The following is a 21537-nucleotide window of genomic DNA, read 5'->3' as shown; positions in this document are numbered from 1 at the left end:
TGTCTCAGTAGGGCTACAATTGCCATCTAGCGGTTGGGAATTGTAATTGCATTTTTATTTATAAAATGAAAGACAGCCGAATATCAATAATATCATATAATGTGTATGAATGTAACATTTAACAGCTTGTGGGATGCATGAAATCATATTATCAAATGCAAGTAAATTTAAATTAGCATTATTTTTTGGCATAATAAATGCTATATTAATAATGCTGTAAAATAATTAAATAAAATATAAAATAATGCTAATTTAAATGATTCAAACGTTTACTTGCATTTGATAAGAAGCTGCGTGGGCGAAAATTACATGTAAACAATTTTAAGGCTATTTTGGCTATGCTCATCGCTGGTCTGGTTACTGGTATAGGGCTATAGCCAAGCCGTGAAAAGACCACAGATTGCCTCGATTTCGCCAAGTGGGCTAAAAGCAGACTACACGTAGCCCGTCCAGATGCCCATAAAAGTAAAAAATCTATTTAAACTTATTGGAAAAGATTAATTTCTATCTGACCACCACTCAGAATATGAAGAATATCAAAAACTTTAGGAGTCAGCTGTCCCTACGAAAGTCCTTAAGATACCAGCATGATAACACAATCAGTTGTATGAATGACTCAGTGACTCACTCATCAAGTGACTTACCGCCACTTACTGGTAGTTTAGTTGAGAAGTATGTTGAAAGTATGCATTTTTCCCCTCAACATTTCTTATTTGTATACTCATAAATGCATTTAAACCATTAATCTTATAACATTATTTATTGCAGTGTAAATTATTTAATCTGACTGGTAGCAGCCCTATACATGAAAAGTTCACTGTATATCGTAGTAATAAATACCATTTATTACAGCAATGATATTTTGTTTTCTTTTTAATTTATACACATTAAATATTACATATATATATGTAATAAAATGTGTATTTCCATTACAGGTTTAGGTCTTACATTTCATATAAGGTGGTATTAAAAAGGTCTTAAAAAGTCTTAAATTTAACTTGTTTATGTCTGCAGAAACCCTGATTTTATATACTACCGTTCAAAAATTTGGAGTCATTCAGTTTTTAAGAAATTAGGAATTTTAATTTTAAGAATAGGGAATTTTAAGAATAAGGACTCATTAAATAGATCAAAAGTGACAATCAAGACTTTTACATTGTGGCATTATGTGCTGTACTTTCAAACTCTATTCATCAAAGAATCCTGAAAAAAAGTATCATGGTTTCCACAACAAAATTAAGCAGCACAACTGTTTTCAACATTGCTAATCATAATAAATGTTTCATGAGCAGCAAATCAGAATTTTATAATGATTTCTGAAGGAGCATGTGACACTGAAGACTGGAGTAATGTCTGCTGAAAATTCAGCTTTGACATCACACAAATAAATTACATTTTAAAATATATTCAAATAGAAAACAGTTATTTTAAATATAATAATATTTCACAATGTTTATTACTGTTTAATGTATTTTTGATCAAATAAATGCAGCCTTGGTGAGCATAAGAGTCTTGTGCGAATGGATCATTGAGTCAGCGAGCAGACCACAAGAACTGAATCAATCATTCAGACAGGTTTTGTGAACCAGTTCAATTGAATAATTGAATATAACTCATGATATATATATAGTCTTAACCTTCTTCTTTGCCATAGAAATAGTAAAAATAGCCACAGGATGTGACCTCCTTAGTCTGTTTGTGTTTGACATTTTGGCCTTGTGTTTGACCTCTCATGATCTCTAGCTTGTGCTTACTACTTTGACAGGCTCATTCTCATCATGCATCCTGGTGTTAAGCACAGAAAATAGTTTTAACCAATTCAGATATTCTAAAATTCGGCAAATTGACTGTCAGTGATTAAATAGAACAGACTGTACTTAATCAGTGCAAGTCATCCAACAATGGATGCAGCTGAAGATCAAATAATACATGCACATACACACATATACGAACAGATTTGCAAACAGACTTTTTTTTTTTTTTTTTTGCAGACTAACACTGCATTGTAATTCCCCAAGGGAAGATTAATTAGCAAATGCAGAGTATACATGTCTGCATCATCAATAATGAGCGTTTCACTGACTGTGTTCATTAAGACAATGGATTGGTCTTCATTAAATGTTTGCCTTGAGCAACGATGCTAAGCATACAGATGAAACAGATGTAATAGAGCTGGCCAGTGCCTGTGCCTTTCAGGTAAGCCTCTTATTTAGGGCTGATTACAACAATATTTCCTGAAATTGTGAGGATATTGTGGTTGTATGAGTCACTCCGAGTAAAATTGAAATCCACTTGGATTTAATCTTGTGCTGAGCTGTAATGACAATCATCATTTATTATTTAGCTGCACTAAGACTCATGTTTTTTTGTTAGTTTTTTTCGTGCAGACATATTCTCACAGTAAACTAATCTTATTTTAAACTATGATGATCCATAACAAACAGCCGTGTCGTGTATTCCCTATCTTCTGATTTGCTCCCACTGCTTCATGACCTGATATAATGCCATGCGTTCATTAGAGTGTAAATCTCAATTCAAGCCTTGCCTTTCCCTTCTGAGAGTTTTCATTTGTTTCTTATCTTTTCTCCACTGCCACAAAAGCCTCTCCATTCCTTTCGACATCACCTGAAACAGTCGCTGTCCTCTAAAGATATTTACACTTTATGTATTGATATATATTCCATTCTAAATTCTTATCTTTAGCTTTAACATTTTGATATGTTTTACAACTCAAATTAGGTAAAAAACAAACAAACAAAGGATTTGCAAATCTAATGATAAGATGAAATGTAGTCCATCACAGCTAATTCCAGAGACATTTCACTATGACATTTCCCAGCAGAAATCCTTATGTTTTGAACATATCTTCAGAGCATGATGTTTAATCTTTGTCTGTGTGTTCACACAAGTCACGTCTAATGGAGCAAACTATCTCTGAGTGACCTCTTGTCATTTCAGTTGGCGGGACAAATTTACAACACTGTATCGCGAGTGACATCTAGTGGCATCAACAAACAGTACAATGAATCGGTGGCCAACCGCCAATAAAACACCAAAGAAGAAGAGTGCCTTAAAAACTTATTTTTGATGTTTGTTCTATTTACCTGATGACCTGAAGCAGCAACACAATTCTTAACCACTTTGCTGAAAAACTGATTTCTTTATGTTCAATACACTTTATGTAACCTTTCATTTTACAACTTCCTATTTGTGTTGGGACTTAATCATTTTGATGGCATTAGCCTGCACAAGCTACTACTAACATTGGACTGGATAGGGAAAGTAATATGTTTGAGTAAATTGATAGACTTGTTAGTGCTATTTTGTAGTGTTTTATGTTCTTTTATGTGTTATGAATTTCTGTGGTTACCGTTGTGCTGAACTGTGCTGCTTTCTGAACTGAAACATAAAGATAACGGCGTAGTATTGCTTGCTTCACTCAGTGAATAGTAGCTGTGATAATTAATTGGATATTGCATAAGAAATTGAATAGGAAAAATAAACCTAAAGTCACTAAGTCACTAAGTAAATAAACTTCTAAGTCACTAATCAAATAAGCAAATTTGTTCATGTCTCTTTGAATAGACAGTGTGTGTGTGTGTCTACATATATACAGACATAGTTAGGAATAAAATATGACAGTTTGCTTTTGTTTGTTTGTATTTGGGTTGTTACTTAATTTTTTATCAAAATGTCTGCATAAAAAATTACTTGACAAAGAAAGTACCAAAACTAATTATATTACAAGTGATTAGAAACACAGTGGTTAAAAAAAAATCACACAAACAAATATCAATAAAGACAATAACAGGCCCACTCACAAATTCTTTTTGTGACACAAGACACATTTCTTTTAGTCATTGGAGTAAAAAATACACATGAACCAACACAAACTCAAATACAAACATCATGTTACTCTTTGTTGTTGCATGTTCAGTTTCATTGTGCAAATCTTCAGTTTTCGAGTGCATCATTGTCATTCAGGGTTTGTCATCAGAGAGTTGATGTAATCCATCAAAATCCATCACATAAGAGAAAGAAAAACATAATAATAATAAGAGACCTCAGATTTCTGATACAACATTAGAAAATTAATCCTAACAAATGCATTTAATAATAAATAAAAACCTCTACATAAAGTATAATTGGTGAGATGTTTTAGTTGCACTTAATATAAGTAAAGTAGGTTTATGTGGCATATATTTGTTATATTTGTCTTATATTTGGATTTAAGCAGTTTGGGGTAGTTTTATGTTCCAAAAAAAAAAGGAAGAAAAAAATCCTGCTACATACAAAAAAAAACCAACCAAAAAAAATGCTGCATGCTTATTTTATGAGCAACCGAGAAAGTGTCCTTTTATGTTTTACAATATGCCATTCTGAATGTAGCTGAAAATCAGTGCAAGAATAATTTTCAGTGTAATCTCAAAGTGAAGTGCTTTTCAGGAATATCCCATCATGGGTGTTGTTGGGTAGTATACAGTTGCAAAAAGTTCATTTTGAAAACCTGCTTCCTTTTCATCTCTCACTTGCATCTCTATGTGACATCACACCTTGAAGCCTCTCTGTCCTGCTCAGTCCTGAGCTACAGTATTTTAGCACATTTTAAAATGTTACAAATATTCAGAATTTATGAAAATCAAATACAAGAATCACAAGTCATACTTGCTTTAGATGGTATCAGAATGTGGACTAGAACTGTGTAAAGTTGCATTGTAGGACGAAACTTGGTTTTATGGCACATAGTTCACTACAGTACATGGTTCAGATGTATATTTCCATCAGTGAAGTGAGTTTAAAGTGCATTTTGAAGAGATTTAAGGGTTTATGAGTTGAACATTTCAATGGATATTGTCTTTTTTCTGTAATATTTCTTTCTAACTGTGCTGGCTAATGCAAAACTCTTTAAAGGCACAGTTTGTAATTAATTGTGTTTTTTTATGTATAACTGAGCAGCATTTGAATCCACTATTTTTAATATTTTATAACAGCTTAACACTTTGTTCTGCACAGTTATATTACTCTCTTTCCGTTACATTCATATTAAGTGCTCTATTTCTGTATCATCTATGGCTTTTTCCTTACAAAAATGCTCAAATTTTACATTGAAATTATATAAATATCAGTTTATGCCCAGAAATAATTTCTTGTCAAATTAAGATTATGTTGGCTTTTGGTAGGTTCTTTTTATGTAATATATATGCTCTGATTTCAACTTTGACCTTTGGTCATTTATTGTGACAAATGCTTTCAGTCCTCATGTCTGGGTCGTTTCAGATTGGTGGGCCACTGAGAATATATCACATGTGGGAACGATGTACAGTCAGCGGGACAGGGCACAGTGAACAGTGATGGTGTTGACCTTATACACACACACGCACACAGACGCGTACATGCACACTTTGAGGTGTTTTTGTAGATAGAGGTCATAATTTGGCGTGTGGGTTGGAGATGATCTCAGCGGGGAGGTCTTTGATTGGCAGGTCTCTGGCCTGCCCCCCTCCCACATCTGTGCTCTCACAGCTGCTCTGAGGAGACTCGGGAGGCGGCTTGTAGAGCATGGTAGCCAGCAAAAAGAAAATAATGCCTAAAACCTGAGAAAAACAGAGAAATTCAATAAGTCAAAACAAAATTGAAGGAAGTTGAATTAAAAAAAAATTCATATGGTTGATGTGAACATGATCTTAAAGTGAATTATGTATTACAAGTGAGGTCACATTCAAAATCTGGGATTAAAAATCTAATTTGAATCAAGAATTAAAATATTTAAGGGTCAGTAGCAACATTTATAATGTTACAAAATATTTCTATTTCAAATAAATACTGTTCTTTTGAACTTACTATTCATCAGTGAATACTGAGAAAAAAAAAAGTATTATGATTTCTACAAAAAAATTAAGCAATACAACTGTTTTCAACATTGATGATAATAAGAAATGTTTCTTGAGCAATACATCAGCATATTAGATTGATTTCTAAAGGATCATGTGGCACTACTATACATTTTAAGATCTATAATTTTCAAAAATGCAAGCAAAAAGCATTATTATCGAAAAATGAAATTTTAAATTAATATTCCTTAAGGTCACTGTTATGTATAAATGGCAACAAATCAAATATTAAGAAATACAGTAATGACATGCATGCTATTTTTAATTAACTTTCAGTCAAATTGTTATGCTGATAATATAATTTGTAACAGAAACATTTGTATTAAATTAGCAAAATGGAAGTATTTTCACGAATAGTCTCAGACTTTTGATCCCCACTTGATGTGTTATACTTTAGCTTTTATGAAACTCTTGAAACTGACTTGTCAATGCACCACAGGAGGTCATTTAGTGCTGCAAATGGCCTCCTGTGGTAAATTGAGAAGGTAGTTTCAAGAGTTTCATACAATCTAAAGTATATTAAATGTGGAATGAGTCATCATTTCTGGGAACATGTTTGCATAATTTTCAGATATTTTCAAGTGTGTTTTTCTCTACCTTGTAGATGATGCCTGCGATGAGTGAGTACTGGCTCATGGCTGAGTTGTGGTACAGGTAACAGGAGCCGTATTCCCCACACTGCTCCTCCCACAGCAGGCAGGAGATGTCAATCACTGAGCCGAACGCTATAGGGCCTGGGATCCCACCGAGGGTCCTTACTACGATCCACTGTATTCCAAGTCCAAACGATCTCTGACTGTCAGGAACACACCTGCAGGAGAAGACAGACAATCACAATATATTATAAACACAAGCATCTGTATTATAAGGTAAGCCACAAGAGATCCTACTATGTATGTTTGGAATGGAATACTAGCTTACTACTTAAACACTATATATTTTTTTATACATATAAAAAGTGAAAGAGTAGGTATTTTTCCACAATAAAAAAAGTATTTTATACTCACCAAGACTGGATTGATTTGAACAAAAATACAGTAAAAACAGCAATATTATGAAATATTACAATTTAAAATAACTTGTTTTTCTATTTTTATATATTTTAATGTGTAATTTATTCCTGTGATGACAAAGCTGATTTTTCAGCAGCCATTAATGCAGTCTCAGGGTCACATGATTCTAAAGAAATAATTCTAATATGCTGATTTGGTTCTCAGGAAGCATTTCTTATTATCATTATTACAAAACAGTTGTGTTGCTTAATATTTTTTGTTGTTTTTTTATGTTTTTTTAATGAATAGGAACTTCAAAACAACAACACTTATTTGAAATATAATTATTTTATAATATTATAAATGTATTTACTCTCATTTTGATCATTTTAATGCACCCTTGCTAAATAAAAGATTAAAAAAAAAATCTTTCAAATCTGTCAAACGAAAAAAAAATCTTACTGATCCCAAACTTTTGAACCATAGTGTATATGCAATGGTCATACCTGAGTGTGGCAGTAAGTGCAGGGATGCTGCAGAGGAAAGTGAAGAAGATGATGACGAAGAGGAAGGTGAGGAAGGCTGGCATGTGATTGCAGGACGACACACACCTCCCTTCTTCAGCAAAACCTTGTTCTCCCCATGATATATTCCCTACCACACAGCTGCAGCCAGAGAACACCTATGAATGCATAAACACACGCACACCAATTGGGACAAATTCATAACCAAGAATAAGACATAGATTCATGTTTTTTTTTTTTTTTTAATTCTGAGACCTCTTAAAAAAATAAACTTTTGCTTTGCATCAAAACCGATGCAAAAATCGAAAACATTTATGCAGCTTAGTTTTAATACTTCTGTGTAGTATTGTTCTGAGACTTACAATATGTCTTCATAGTACAAGCTCAAACATTGATTTCAAAAGATAAAAAAATTATATGACCCTTTAAATGCAATTACCTGACAAAATGTGTGCAGTTACGCCAGAGTTAACTGACTGATCATGTTGTTAAAAGAGTGTACGTGACACTGAGAAAGTGTCGAACATGGGGTCTGTGTACCTGTCTGCCTCTGGGGCTGTATGTGTGGTTGAGGGAGCTGCAGCCGGCATGGCAGGGAGAGAAATACATCACTCCATCCGCACCACACACAGGGTTAAACAACTCCTTAACACAGTGACAGCCAATGTTACAGCTTACGGTCAAGTTGCCCAGATCTGAGAGGCTGAGAGAGAAGTATTTTAGTTTTAAATTTCATTTCACCTCAACCGATCAATAACACATTGTCAGTCAATTCCCTTGTTCCTGCTCTGGGTATTAATTTAAACCATTAGCTGTGTAATAAAACAAGCATGCAACATGTCAGACTTGATTCATTTAAAAAAGATTAATACCTAAAGGTAACTAAAAAGTTAATTAATTTTAATTAATTATTTAGTTGTGATTAATACACTTTTGTGTTCTCTTCTAAGGGACAAAAATGTCAACATTTTTGTTGGATTATTAATCTGACATTTCTGGATATGACTCAACAAATCAATAATAATATATTATCTATCAAGCCCCTTTATGTGTATTGATAAAACCTGCACTGAATAAATCCTGAAAAAGCTTGCTGAGGGGAAAAAGTAAGCCTTAGAAAGCACTCCTCGGTTTTGAGGGGAAAAACATAAAACAAAGATATTTATTCACATCAATTAATTCATAATTTCCCACCCTTCACTTTATAGGACAGTAGACCCCAGACAGGAAAGCAGAAGTAAGGGGGAACTGGACAGGGCACATTTTTACATTACATAATAAATGTGCTAAATTAGCAATAAGTAGTTAATTCTGTCGATTCATTTATTTGAAATCAATTATCTCAAACTGATGTCATGTAGATTTTGACCTCTTGCTCTAATAATAAACTTAATGACCCTCTATATGTGTATATATTGCAGTTTATTTGGTTAAAGTGAACATTATCGGGGTAAAGGAGCTGAACATGCAGCTAAGAACCGAGGAAAGGCATAAAATAAAAAACTCAGCGTATCTTCAAAGTGAACCACTGAATCATAAATGATTCAAAGTGGGTATTGTTAATATTATTTCAAGGCTTCACTCTCTGTCCTTTTATCTCTCAAATAGATGTACTTCATGTACTTCCTCTTTTACACATACACACTGTGCTGATGCTATTTCAACTGAACGACTGAAGCCACCCCTAGACAGCTAGACAAATGCATATGCACATCTTACTTACACCCTATAATCAACAATTATATTTCTTTCCTATCCATATAAGGTAACATATAACTCCTGAATACTTTGATTGGATGTCCAAGACATCCAGTCTGTTGTTGTTTGTATAAATGCGACCTATCTTCCTGAATAAAGTTGAGAATGCTTTGGTAGTGCACCAATTCTCTGTCTGCTCATTCATTCTCCCAGGCATGCAGAGCAACAGAACACCACTGGGGTTGATTATACACATAAATAACAGATAAACCTCCAAAGATTTAATCTAACAGTAATGAATTCACAGGGTTTCATACCTGTTGTTATGGACCTCTGTCTGCAGGTAGGGGGCGCTGTAGTGGTTGTGTGTAAAGTTGTTGTAGTATGGGGCGGTTACTCCTGCCATGGGCACATTAGGACAGTGTACCAAAAAGATGAAGATAGCCATGAGGCTGACCACTGCGCACAGCATGCAGAAACGGATGATCCCGCGGCAGCGAAGGTTCAACTTTTTTACAATGAAGCCACCCAAGAAGGTGCCTCCTCCACCAGCTGGTACCACCATATACCCTGGAAAGAGAAGATGGAGTTAAAAACAACTCTGTGTAATTCTTTCCTATATGCCAAGAGTAATTTGAGCAAGAGGGTGTGGCATTGAGTTTGATTAACATGTGATTCTTACCGAACCAGGTTGCTGCCTCTGAAGCACTCAGACTAAACTGAGACTCCAGAAATTTGGGGCCAAACGTGGACATCCCGGCTATGAGTGTGGCCTCCGTGGCGCCAGCGAGACACAGAAAGATGAAGGTAGGGTTTTTCAAAAGCAGCAGCATTGACCTATAGAGAAAAAGGGAGAAAATGACTTATTCAGTAATTTAAATGACTTGCATCTTGCAAATTAGCACCACAACATTGTAATTTCTCAATGTTACAATGTAAGAAATTTACTAAAAAGCACACTTTGTAATAATGTCAAATTAAAAGTGTTTTTAAATCATTATGTTTTAATTATCTTTTGTTGTGCTTTGGTTAGAAATTACATACATATAGCGCAAAGAAAACAAAAATAACATAATTTATTCAACAATTCTTCTCCCTCGAGTTACGTCTTCCGCCATTTTAGAGAGTATCACAACGCATACGCATGCTTTCCCCTAAGCGTAAACAACGCTGACTACGCAGATTATGTTCATGCGCGCGTTTTCCCCCTGAACGCAAACAACGCTGATTGCGCCGATTATGCTCTTGGGTACTCTCTAAAATGGCGGAAGACGTAACTCGGGGGAGATTTTTGTTTTCTTTGTGCTTGAAAGGTATTCTCGTAGCTTCACAAAACTGAAGTTGAGCCACTGATGTCACATGGACTGTTTTACCGATGTCCTTACTATGTTTCTGGACCTGGGAACATTACAGTTGCGTTGCTGTCTATGCAGGGTCTGAGAGCTCTCACATTTCATCAAAAATATCTTAATTTGTGTTCCGAAGATAAACGAAGGTCTTACGGGTTTGGAACGACATGAGGGTGAGTAATTAATGACACAATTTTCATTTTGGGGTGAACTAACCCTTTAAAATGCATTGATGATGGATTTTTTCTTACAAACACACAGCTTTTTAACATGCAATTAAGTGTTTTAAGTACTCTTTTTGAAAGTATGCTAAAGCGTACTTATTTTTCCACGGATTGGACCAAAAGCTGGCCAAAATTATTTGTTTTACATACATTAATCCTTTTTAAAACAATGTAAAACATGCATTTTAAATGATTCTATCTAGCATTTTAGTCATCTAGTCTTTTTTATTTTATTTTATAAGTTAAAACAGCACATGATGTTCAGTTGACATCTCTTGGCCAACTATTCCAACATTTCAATTTTATAGATAGCCGTTTATGGATAACATACAACAGCAACTGACAGCACTGATCTGTGCATTTTTCTTTTATTTCGGTCAAAAGACCTATTGGTGAAATGCAGCAATTGTCTTTCAATAACCTTTGAAAACTGGACAGAGGAGAGGAAAACAAGGAGAGGTTTAAATTATATCTAGTGGAATCTTTGCAGCCAAATGAAAACTTGCAAACCAAATGAAATACGACAACCCAATAACTTGTACTTGGCAGTTTGTTGGATCTTTAAAAGTAAAGTGTCAGTGAAAAGTGCTAATTTCCTGGATGTTTAAAAATCGTCTAGGGACCCATCACCCATCTGAATTCGCTGAATATGCCAGTCAAGAAAACTACAACCTCAGCTACTTCCCATCAACCAAGTGTCTAAATATAAACATGGTGGTACAACACATGATAACAAACGGTAAAATGCGGCATATAGTCACACAAGTATGGCTTTTAATATGTTTGAAAAATGTGTTCATACCTGGGCATGTCCTTTACTGTTTTGCCAAACTGAGGATCAGATGCAGTGACCTGACTGCCATCCTTCAGCTGGTGGGCCTCTGAGACCCGCATGGCCACATACCGCTGAGAACCTACAAGATACAGAAAGTGAGACTGTTAATCACACTAATACTATACTGTACTGCAGTCATTAAATTATTTTAATTTGGGCATGTAGGTAGCACCTGGTAGCTGCCGTGGGTAACCCAATATAGGCAGAGCGATAACCAGAGCTGCCGCTCCTCCTGCCAGGAAACCAATCCACCAAGCTCCCACCCACAGTGGGTTTTCAGGAGTCAGCTCTGTCCTAAGAGAGACAGAGAGAGAAATTTTAGCTTTAGAAAGGTGACTCAAGAAACTGTGCAAAGTTTAGTATTTGAATCAAATTGTTATGTTTTTGTTATTTCTATGGATTTATGTCAGTCTGTGTTCTTCGTCATGGAAGTCACAGGGTCCAAATCGATCCTAGTCTGTTACAGAAATTTAAATGTAACCCTCAAAATAATTCTGCATTTCTGCCATCTAGTCTCCTATTTATGTATTTATATTGTGGATACAAACAGGACATTTATAAGCGGTCAGTGACAGTAATTAGATACATTTTTAGCAAATATCAAAATGAATAAATGATATGAATCAATTTTTCATACACTACAAATGTATATTGTGATTTTATGCCTAAATTTTATGGTTGTGTGTGTGTTAGTTAATTAATTAACAGCCTTTTGGTATTGACCAGAATGTTACATTTTTTCTCGATTGCTAGATTCATTTGGCTCAATTTCCAAACCATTCATACAGTTCCCGAAACAAAGACACGTTTCTCAAAACTTTTAACACATTTCACCTGTTTGCACACACGTTCCAATTTGCTCAGTGTTTTCTGCAAAACTCTACACAAAAACGCCATAATTTTGCACAGGTTTAACCATGTTCTCATTCAAAAAACACAAACACACAATATAATTAACTCAAGCATCAAAAAATGAACTCAAACAGCGCACATTTATCCATGTGTGAACATTAAGTAGCAAAACTGATGACACACAGGTCAGAATCTTAGGATGATATGCACAGAAGCACAAGTGATTATGAGTTTTGGAAATAGAATCCTGGTAGTGGGAGACTAAATAAAAAGGAAGGGGATGAGGTCAAAGGTCATTTGTTCCTGATGAAATACAAAGCACTATAGTTGAGCATGTTCTTCTGCATGGACTGACCATGAGGGAAGTTGCCCTACAGGCTCATCTACAAGGTTTCAATACTACTTACACATACAATATAATTACAGTACATAGTAGCAGTACTTCAGATGAGAGAACTTTCATGTACAGTAAATACTGTAGCACATCTAGCGCACCCTCAAACTCATTACTGTTGAATTGATTTGTAGCCAAGTAGTCCTTATATGTACCCTAATTTTGCAGAACTGAGAGACTACTGTCTAGGGTAGGAAGTCTTTTGTCAGAAGACTAAGCAACTGCTATAACAAATAAGGATAATACAAATACTGTAATTGGCAAAGGATGCTGAATGAATGAATGAATTTAATTATTTATAGGCAGTGAAGTAGTGTGTGTATTTGGCAGGTTTGTGTGTCATCTGAGGCCAAAGTTTGAGTCTGACAAAAGAGAACGTGTGTTTAACTAAACTATTTGATTTTGACATGGAAGTTTGAAGTTTGCACAAGTTGGTGTGTAGTTTTGAGATTGTGTTTATAGTTTATAGGTGAATTGTTTCATGAATTGTGTTAGCAATCGAGAAAAACTGTAATATCGGTGCATTCCTACATCAAAATGAAGATAATAAATATCTATCAGGATTTAAATAAGGATCAGATGCAATTCAACTATTTATCACTAGGAGTCTGACACTTGTAAAAGTCTTTTCAGGAATAATTCATCTAAAAATGCCAACTCACTGCTTATGTAATGCTGTATATTATGTCTGTGAATTATAGATAAAATATGGCCTAAAAAAATGCTCTTTTTCATTAATAAATTTTTTGTTATTACTTTACTTATTAGTGAGTATTCATTTGCTAAAATGACGATTATTTTCTTACTCATTAGCCACTTACGTTTGGTCGATTTCTGTGTAAATATTGAGAAAGAATCCGCCCAGCAAGTATCCAGCCGCAGGTCCTACAATGGCAGCTGTGTAGAAGATCCCTGAGAAAACAGAAGAAAGCATATCAAGTCTCTTCGCCTCCTTCTTCTGCCCCCTTAGTCATATGAAAGCTGGTCTGGGTTCACACTGATTCATGTTTTCGATCAAAAGACACAGTAAGATGCAGTTTGTATTTCCAGTGCCTATGTCTGGAGAGGGGGCAAGCAGGGTAGTGATTGTCCTCAATGGCCTTTGAAAACTGGACATTGGGGAGAAAAACAATGGAAGGAGGTTTTATTGATGTCTGAGGTGGAAACTAGTGGCTCTCACTGATAACAACAAAACAAAATGAATAGGTGTGTCAAAGTCTGAGTGGGACAAAATGACAGGATTCAGTGAGGGTAAATATCAATTCTTGAGTGTTTTCCATTCACACAAAAGCATTTCAGAATATAGATCTGAGTGCTTGAGTACTTTTGAAATCAGGTACACAGTCACATATACACCCTCTGACAAAATCAAGTCCAATCAATATACAGGGATGCACCAATATTAGGACCCCAATTGTTTTCATTATTTCTGAATCCTCTTTTAATGCTTTAATTAAATTTCATAATTAAAAAGCATGTCTAATCAACTGCATTTTACCAATATATATTAGGCTCTAGGAAATCTTTTTTTTTTTTTTTTTCTTCCCCAAATTCTGGTTTTATTGTTCTGGGTTCTGTGTTTTATGATTTAATACAAATTTATCATCAAGAATTTAACTAATCAAATTAATTTTATAAAAAAATTAACCACTTAATCAATCATTTAGCTATAAGTGAATGTTAGATGATAGCAAAGGTCATCTAAATGTAAAAATAGGGGAAAAGCAGGCCAAGCAGAATAAAATATCTAATATCAGCCAAATACAGGACATATTTTCATGTTTTTAATGGCATCATCACACTCACCTATATATACAGGTGCGTAGTTTGACTTGACATTCTCATCTAGGTAGGTGACCCCGAGGGTGTACAAAGGGGTTGCCCCGATCCCATGCAGAAACTGTCCCAGCATAAAGACGAAGCGGTAAGCCGAGAGCCCACCTTCCTCGCCGACACACGTCTCGGTGTGATTGGCCAAGCACAGTCCCATGCGCTCCGGTACTCTCACCTGATAGGGTGGTGTGGTGAAATGGGGCAGGGCAAAGACCAGAGAGCCCAGGGCCATGATGAGCACACCCCAGCCCAGCCATCGAGGCTTATGACCAGTACCACCAAAGTAGCTCACGAATGTCAGGCACACACAGGCAGCAATGTCATAGGAGCTCGCAATGAGTCCCGCCTGCAACAGCATCACAAATTACGCATTGTGTTAATAATGGTGAGGTGTACACAAATTCCAATTTGAATACTGTTCGCCCTGTAATGTTTGAGATTAGGTCTGATGTGTCTTTTATGGCCATCCATACTTTTTGGAATAATTTTATCCATAAACCATTGTGATATACAAGGTGGATGGGCTGTGATGCTTCTCTGATTTACAATTAAATTCTATGGCATATGCTTACTTCATATTTGAAAGTACATACCATTCAAAAAACACCGGGGTCAGTAAGTTTTTCTTTTTTTAAGAAATGTATACTTTTACTCAGCAAGGATGTATTAAATTGATCAAACGTGACAGAAAATACATTTATAATGTTACAAAAGCTTTCTATTTCAAATAAATGTTGTTCTTTTGAACTTTCTATTCATCAAAGAATCTTGAAAAAAAAGTATAATGGGTTCCACAAACATAATAAGCAATATTAAACAATGATAAGAATAAGAAATGTTTCTTGAGCATCAAATCAGAATGATTCCTGAACGATTATGTGACACTGAAGACTGAATAATGGCTGCTGAAAAAAAATCATCTTTGCATCACAGGAATAAACTAGTTTAAAATAGAATAAAATATAAAACAGTTCTTTTAAATTGTAATAATATTTCACATTACTGGTTTTACTGTATTTCTGATCAAATAAATGCAGCTTTGGTGTGCATACATTTTTTTTTTTAATTCTTACTGAACTTTTGAACTAATATTATTATTAGCACAATATGCAAATTGGATTTGATTAAGACTAAGATTAAGCAGAGTTTGTCCATGTAGCAAGTCTTTTAAAAAATTTTTTTTTATTCCATGGCGGAAACAGCTTCCATGCAATCTCAGAAATAAATGTGCAAAAATTGTTCCTTTATGTGTACAACAGCTTGTTACTGAGGCAGTACCTTTAAAGGCACACCTTTGTCGCTTTTGGGTTGTTCTTTACCCCCAAAGGGTTCATAATAATACCATGCGATACCATATGAAAGCCATTATACCATGAGAGTACTACTTTAAGGGTATTACTACTCTAAGGTGCTAATATGCACAATTTCTGACAGTGCATGAATTAAAAGGCATGACATATTTTTTTCTCTCTCTTTATCTAGTGAAGTAAACCATGACTTCCAACCAGACCCCAAAAACTCTAATGAGCAGGGATTAGTTCTGCATGCCATCCAAGGTCTACAAAACACTGTGTTCATTCTCTGTGCCAGAGACTTTATGTCACCTCCTCTAAAGTGTGGATGACCTATGGTAGCCTACAGGACCGTTAGGAGGTTTTGAATATTCAAAATTATGTTAAATTTATGTTCTGCACACACAGAAGTTCTGCATGTGCAGGGGTTAAAACAACACTGCATTCATTTAGTACACATGCGTGCCACACCGAAAGACCTGTACTGAAAATGTTCGCTATATGTGTACCATTAGAGTGTGAGTTGAGATGAGTGGGCATTTAATTCATTCTCCATTGCAGCTGGATGGACACCTGCGGTTCTATAAGGTCAAGAAAAGCTCAGCTTTATGCAAATGAGTTGTAAAAAAAAGTCCTGGCAGCAGCCAATGGCTAGCAAAGAACAAAAACGAATAGAACAAGACCTTTAAATGTGATAAAGTATGTGGAAGAACACCACAAGCTCAAATTTGGCCTTGCTATCTTTAAAAGACACACTAACAATTTCAAATGGAAGAATTAGGAAGGGAAAAAAATCTTATTTAACCAATTTAGTATCACTGTAGGAAATTTATCCTTGGCTCAAGTGCTCACTTAATTTAAAAGAAACAACTTTGAGAATGCAACAGTGCTAATAAAAGCACAGGAGTAAAAATGTAAGGTGTACTATTTTAGGCAAATTTTACCTGCGTAAGGCCATTAAGAGATTTTAAAACTTGTTATTTCCCCGTAAACTCAACTTAAGTTAATAAGCTGCTTTCTAAAACACTTTCACTGCATGCAAACATACATACTATGAAAGTACAGTATATGAAATTGAACAGTGTATTTATATGCACTTACTCCAAACTACAGTCCATTTTAGATATAGACCTACTTGTGTGTAGGTTATAGCATCTGTAGTATTGCATTTATTGTATTGTATTAGGAATATATAAAATATCATATTGAAGTATATTTACATTTTAATTGTGCCTAGATCTTGTGAACACCTAAAGCTCCTGTACACTGTAAAACAAAAATGGGGCGTTACTCCAGCCTCTCACTCCTTCACATCTATCACTGAAGCAGCATTGACACAGCCCTGCCCACTGTATCTACCTGACATATGATGATCGGCACCTCAGATGTCTCCTCTTAACTCATGACACTTCACACTTCATTCACATTGCATAAATTTATCTAGCAAACCAAGGAGGAAGTTCAGATTCCGCCGTTCTGCCTTGCTAACACTCTAACGTGCCCTACCACAAAAATAATAAAAAAATAATAAAATGTTAAATAATTTATTTAATAAAATATTTTTCATTTAACTTGAAGTTGTTTTTAAATACTTCAAATAATTTTTAATTTGTAGTATTTAATTGTAGTATTTAATGTAACTGCATGAAAGTTAGGGATTCATAATTATTATTATTTTTTTTTTTGATTTGTCAAATGTTTCAGGTGAAAATACAACCAGGATATGGAACTGAGTGCTCATGAATCCTGTGCCAGCTGAGAATAGAGGTGAATGGGAATGCTAACAGCTTTCTCCAGGTATTATATTAACAGTTTCCCAATAACACTCTCCACATGCACAGAAACTTTGGTGGATAATGAGATGCAAACAGAGTTTGTTAACTGCACAAGCTCTTTATATAAATCATGCAGTAAAATCACATTTTTCTTGGTTGAGCTTTCAGTCAGTTAAGAAATCTTAAAGTTTAAAGAGAACAGGACAATGCAAAGCAAAATGAAAATTCCCAAACCAGTATTATCATAAAAACTGAGGAACTTGAGACTATGCCATTGCAATCCCTGGTTTTCATTCTGACTCATTAGCATGCATGAAGAATGAACACATGGTTGAAAAGCTGTGGAGTTACTATAGTGTTATGGTGGTGCAGCTGAGGCTGTGTGAGTGAATATTTTCTCAGCTCTGCCTTCAAAAGAGCTCTGTGGTTCATGCTTTGTTACAATTAGATTAATAAAAAAAAAGCCTAATTATTTGTTCTTGCTCTATGAACTCTTTCATTTCTAATTTTAAGAGTGTGATCAAACGGAGGGAAGAATAACATCAGCAAGAGCTCAGAGTCTCAGGGTGGGAACATGTATTTGTTGTGGAGTGCAGGTTCCTTCCCTTTTCTTTGAACTGCACTGAATGGTCATATGGTGAGATATGAATTACACAGAAAAAAAACAACAAGGAAACAAAGCAAGACCGCGAGAACGCCACTTTCACTCTTTTTTAGGATTTCTGGGAAGGAAGCGTTATCTGTAAAGCATTCACACAAACATCTATTTTTAAAAATTGTGTAATGATGATTCAGGTGCTGGGTGCATAGAATGGTCAATCTCAGATGTGTTTATTACAAAATGTAATAAATAAATAAACATTCTTTCTCCAACAGCCCTTTGTATTTAATTTATGAATTTGGCAGACTTTTTTATCGAAAAACATTGTATTCAAGGTACGTTTTATCAGTTCCTTCATGCATTACCAGGGAATCCATGAGCCCAAAGCCCATGACTTTGATGTTGCACTTTTTCTCCTGTGTGAGCTACAGTAGAGGAACAAGGCGCACATTTGTATCAAATTTGTTTTAAATATTTTAAGTACACTAAAAAATGGTGTAGTATTTACTTTGAAACAATTGCTAGTAACTTTCACAAACAATTAAAAAAGAAACGGCAAGTAATACATTGAATTAAATGTGAAATTTTTAAGTAGAAAGACTGAAATGGAATTTTCATGTAAAATTTACTCCAAGAATCTTTTTTATTTACAATTTCTTAAAAAAATATTTTAGTAACACTTTAGATTCGGGAACACATGCTCACTATTTACAAAGAGTTTTCCCTCAATAAACTCCTAAATTGCTGCTTATTGATAGTAAGTATGGTAGTTGTTGTAGCTGTTATGTTTATGTATAGGGTATAGGTTAGGGGATCTAAATATCGTCATGCAAAATAAGGCATTAATATGTGATTTATAAGTACTAATAAACAGCCAATATGCTAGTAATATGCATGATAAGAAGCAACTAGTTTAGTGTTCAGCCAATATGCTGGTAATATGCATGATAATAAGCAACTAATCTAAAGTGTTACCAATATTTTTTGGGGATGTACATTTAATGTGTTAATTTGGTGTGATTAATTACAAAAAAAAATATTTGTAGGTCAGTCAGTAACAGGTTTATGTTTAGTAATATAGAAATACAACAAACAATATAATGACTTCCACTTTTTTTCTATTTGATGCTTAATCATCTGCCACAGTAATGTATTGTCTATATGTCTATTCTTAGCAAAAACTGATGGATGCTATTACTTGTGAATAATTCAACTAATTAATTAATCAGTATTTCTTAATTAATCAGGCAATCATATATATTTTATTTATTATTTACATTTATTCATTTTATCCAAAGCAACAGATAGATAGATTTAACCAATCACCACGTCAATATGTCAGTTTTTTTTTCTTCCATTGAACAAGGAAGTAATCTAAATAAAACCTGCATTCAAAGACATGCCTGTTTATAAAAGAAAATCTTTCTATCTTTCACTGAGACTTGCATTACCAGGGTTTTGCTGAATGGCCTTGTGGGATGCAGTCCAGACCTACTGATGTGATGGAAGCAGACAAGGGAAGTCTCTGACCCAAAAGTGACAGCTGATCTTACTACATCCTGCATAGATAACAAAACCATGTATTTGACCCCAGAGGAAGATGTATGCAAACAGACATACACATTCAAATATAAAGTCATGCATGCAAAGCAGTTAACCATATTGAACTATCAGCTACAAAACTATGCCAAGTCCTTACACTACATACTACTGTATCTCCTGACCTGAACCAGTTTGGTTAGATGAATGGATAGATAGATGATTTTCAGCCATATCATTTACTACATGTGTGTTGTATATGTTGTGCTCAGCATTCGTGCAGACTAAGTGTCCCATATCTCCAGGGGCTTGTCTCATCATTTAGCTGTAAACTTGTCTGTGCATAGGTGTAACCAAGTGGAATGAATGACCTACAGAAGCAGCCAATCAGCTTCTCTGCACTCCAGGTTTCGCCTCTGGCACAGGAAAATGTGGGTTAACAGACTATGATTACAAGACAGTAACAACTAGTTTTGCTTGGATTGCCATGTGACCACATTAAGTTGCAGCCTTTGACCTAAAGTGTAAATAAAACTTTGGAAAAATACATTTATTATTTGTTTTATTTCTATTTCTAGAGCAATAGAATAGATTTTAAAGATACTTTTAAAGACAAAGGTCCCAGCCTACCATATATTTAAAAAAAAAAATATATCGTTTTTTTTTTTATGTTCTACAATTACACAGTATTGTTTTAGAATCACTGACATGCGATTATGTTTTTTCATTCATATTTTGAATTAGCTTTTATTTAATACTTTGTATATTTTGCAAATGTATATGTTACTTTCTCATTTTAATTTTAGTTAAAGTTTAGTCATTTTGTTGTGTGTTTTTGTTATTTTATTAGTATTTAAAATACAGCTATATTGTTTTTATTAATGTTTATTTTAGTTTTAGTTATTTTAGGTTAACTAAAAGAAAATGAGAAATGTTGCCTTGGAAACTACAGCTGATATAAAATACATATTTTTTTAATATTGTATTTTATTTCAGTTACTTTTTATTTCATCTCAAGTAACTTTTTTTTTTTTCTTTTTTTTTTACTTGTGATTTTAGTTAATAAGTCTGATTTAAATGTTCATACATCCTACATTATTTTATGGTGTAAATTTTGCTGAAAAGCCTGTTTAAGTCTTTTTAATAATAGATTTCATGGTGACAGCCACATTATGATTATTATGCCTATACAGAAACTAATAAATCTGTGGTTCTGATTCAACTGGCAAGACTGGTTTGTTGTCATTAAAAAAAGCCTGAATATTCTTACTTTAATCTTATATGTTTTAAAATAACATACTGTTTAATGCCTATAATAAGTCACTCAAATATGTAGCAATGTATAGAGTCAATATCAGATGACCACAGAGAACTGAGCATGGAAAAGGAAGTGGGTTTCCAATTTAGGAGAAACTAAAGTGTCTTACGGTCACATCACCACCACCATGCAAACCCCCTTCCATCATTCAGATAACACACAGACATTATTACCAGTGCCTCACAAGCAGAACAAGAGCAGCAGACTCGAAACAGGACCACACATCTTCATCTCATCTATGAAATTAATGTTATTATTGATATGGGGAGATATTGATTTTAGGACGATCTTCAATCTAACACCTACAAGTTCTCATATTTAATGCCACTGTGCTATCAATGAAGCTTCTAATAGCCTTATAAAAACTAAAAGGCTGAAAAGTAAAAAAAAAAAAAAAGAGTAAAAAATTAATAGTGATCA

General features: G+C 34.4%; 1 protein-coding gene across 1 annotated transcript; it reads right to left on the bottom strand.

Annotated features, from left to right (window-relative positions):
* Positions 1-3807: 3807 nt before the first annotated feature.
* On the bottom strand, positions 3808-21262 carry LOC107747986 (solute carrier organic anion transporter family member 4A1-like). Its single transcript, XM_016562636.1, has 12 exons — positions 21227-21262; positions 18626-18685; positions 14566-14938; positions 13581-13671; positions 11686-11807; positions 11481-11592; positions 9788-9942; positions 9423-9675; positions 7948-8110; positions 7390-7565; positions 6489-6702; positions 3808-5594 (listed from the first exon to the last, which is right to left on the bottom strand). Exons 1-12 carry the CDS (start codon positions 21260-21262, stop codon positions 5427-5429), a joined length of 1923 nt encoding a protein of 640 aa, XP_016418122.1. The 3' UTR covers positions 3808-5426.
* Between the last annotated feature and the right edge of the window lie 275 nt (positions 21263-21537).

The sequence above is a fragment of the Sinocyclocheilus rhinocerous genome, unplaced genomic scaffold (genome assembly GCF_001515625.1).
Source record: "Sinocyclocheilus rhinocerous isolate Xijiao unplaced genomic scaffold, SAMN03320098_v1.1 scaffold1251, whole genome shotgun sequence".
Lineage (NCBI taxonomy): Eukaryota > Metazoa > Chordata > Actinopteri > Cypriniformes > Cyprinidae > Sinocyclocheilus > Sinocyclocheilus rhinocerous.
Note: the sequence above shows the minus strand (reverse complement) of the source record. Positions and strands in the feature narration are given on the sequence as shown.

Excerpts from the sequence above, each read along its gene's own strand:
- LOC107747986 (XM_016562636.1), bottom strand. The coding sequence starts at position 21,262 with ATGGAAGGGGGTTTGCATGGTGGTGGTGATGTGACC. Across the intron at positions 13,672-14,565 it reads CTACGCACCTGTATATATAG|GGATCTTCTACACAGCTGCC; the intron begins GTGAGTGTGATG and ends CTGTTTTCTCAG. Across the intron at positions 11,593-11,685 it reads TTACCCACGGCAGCTACCAG|GTTCTCAGCGGTATGTGGCC; the intron begins GTGCTACCTACA and ends TGTATCTTGTAG.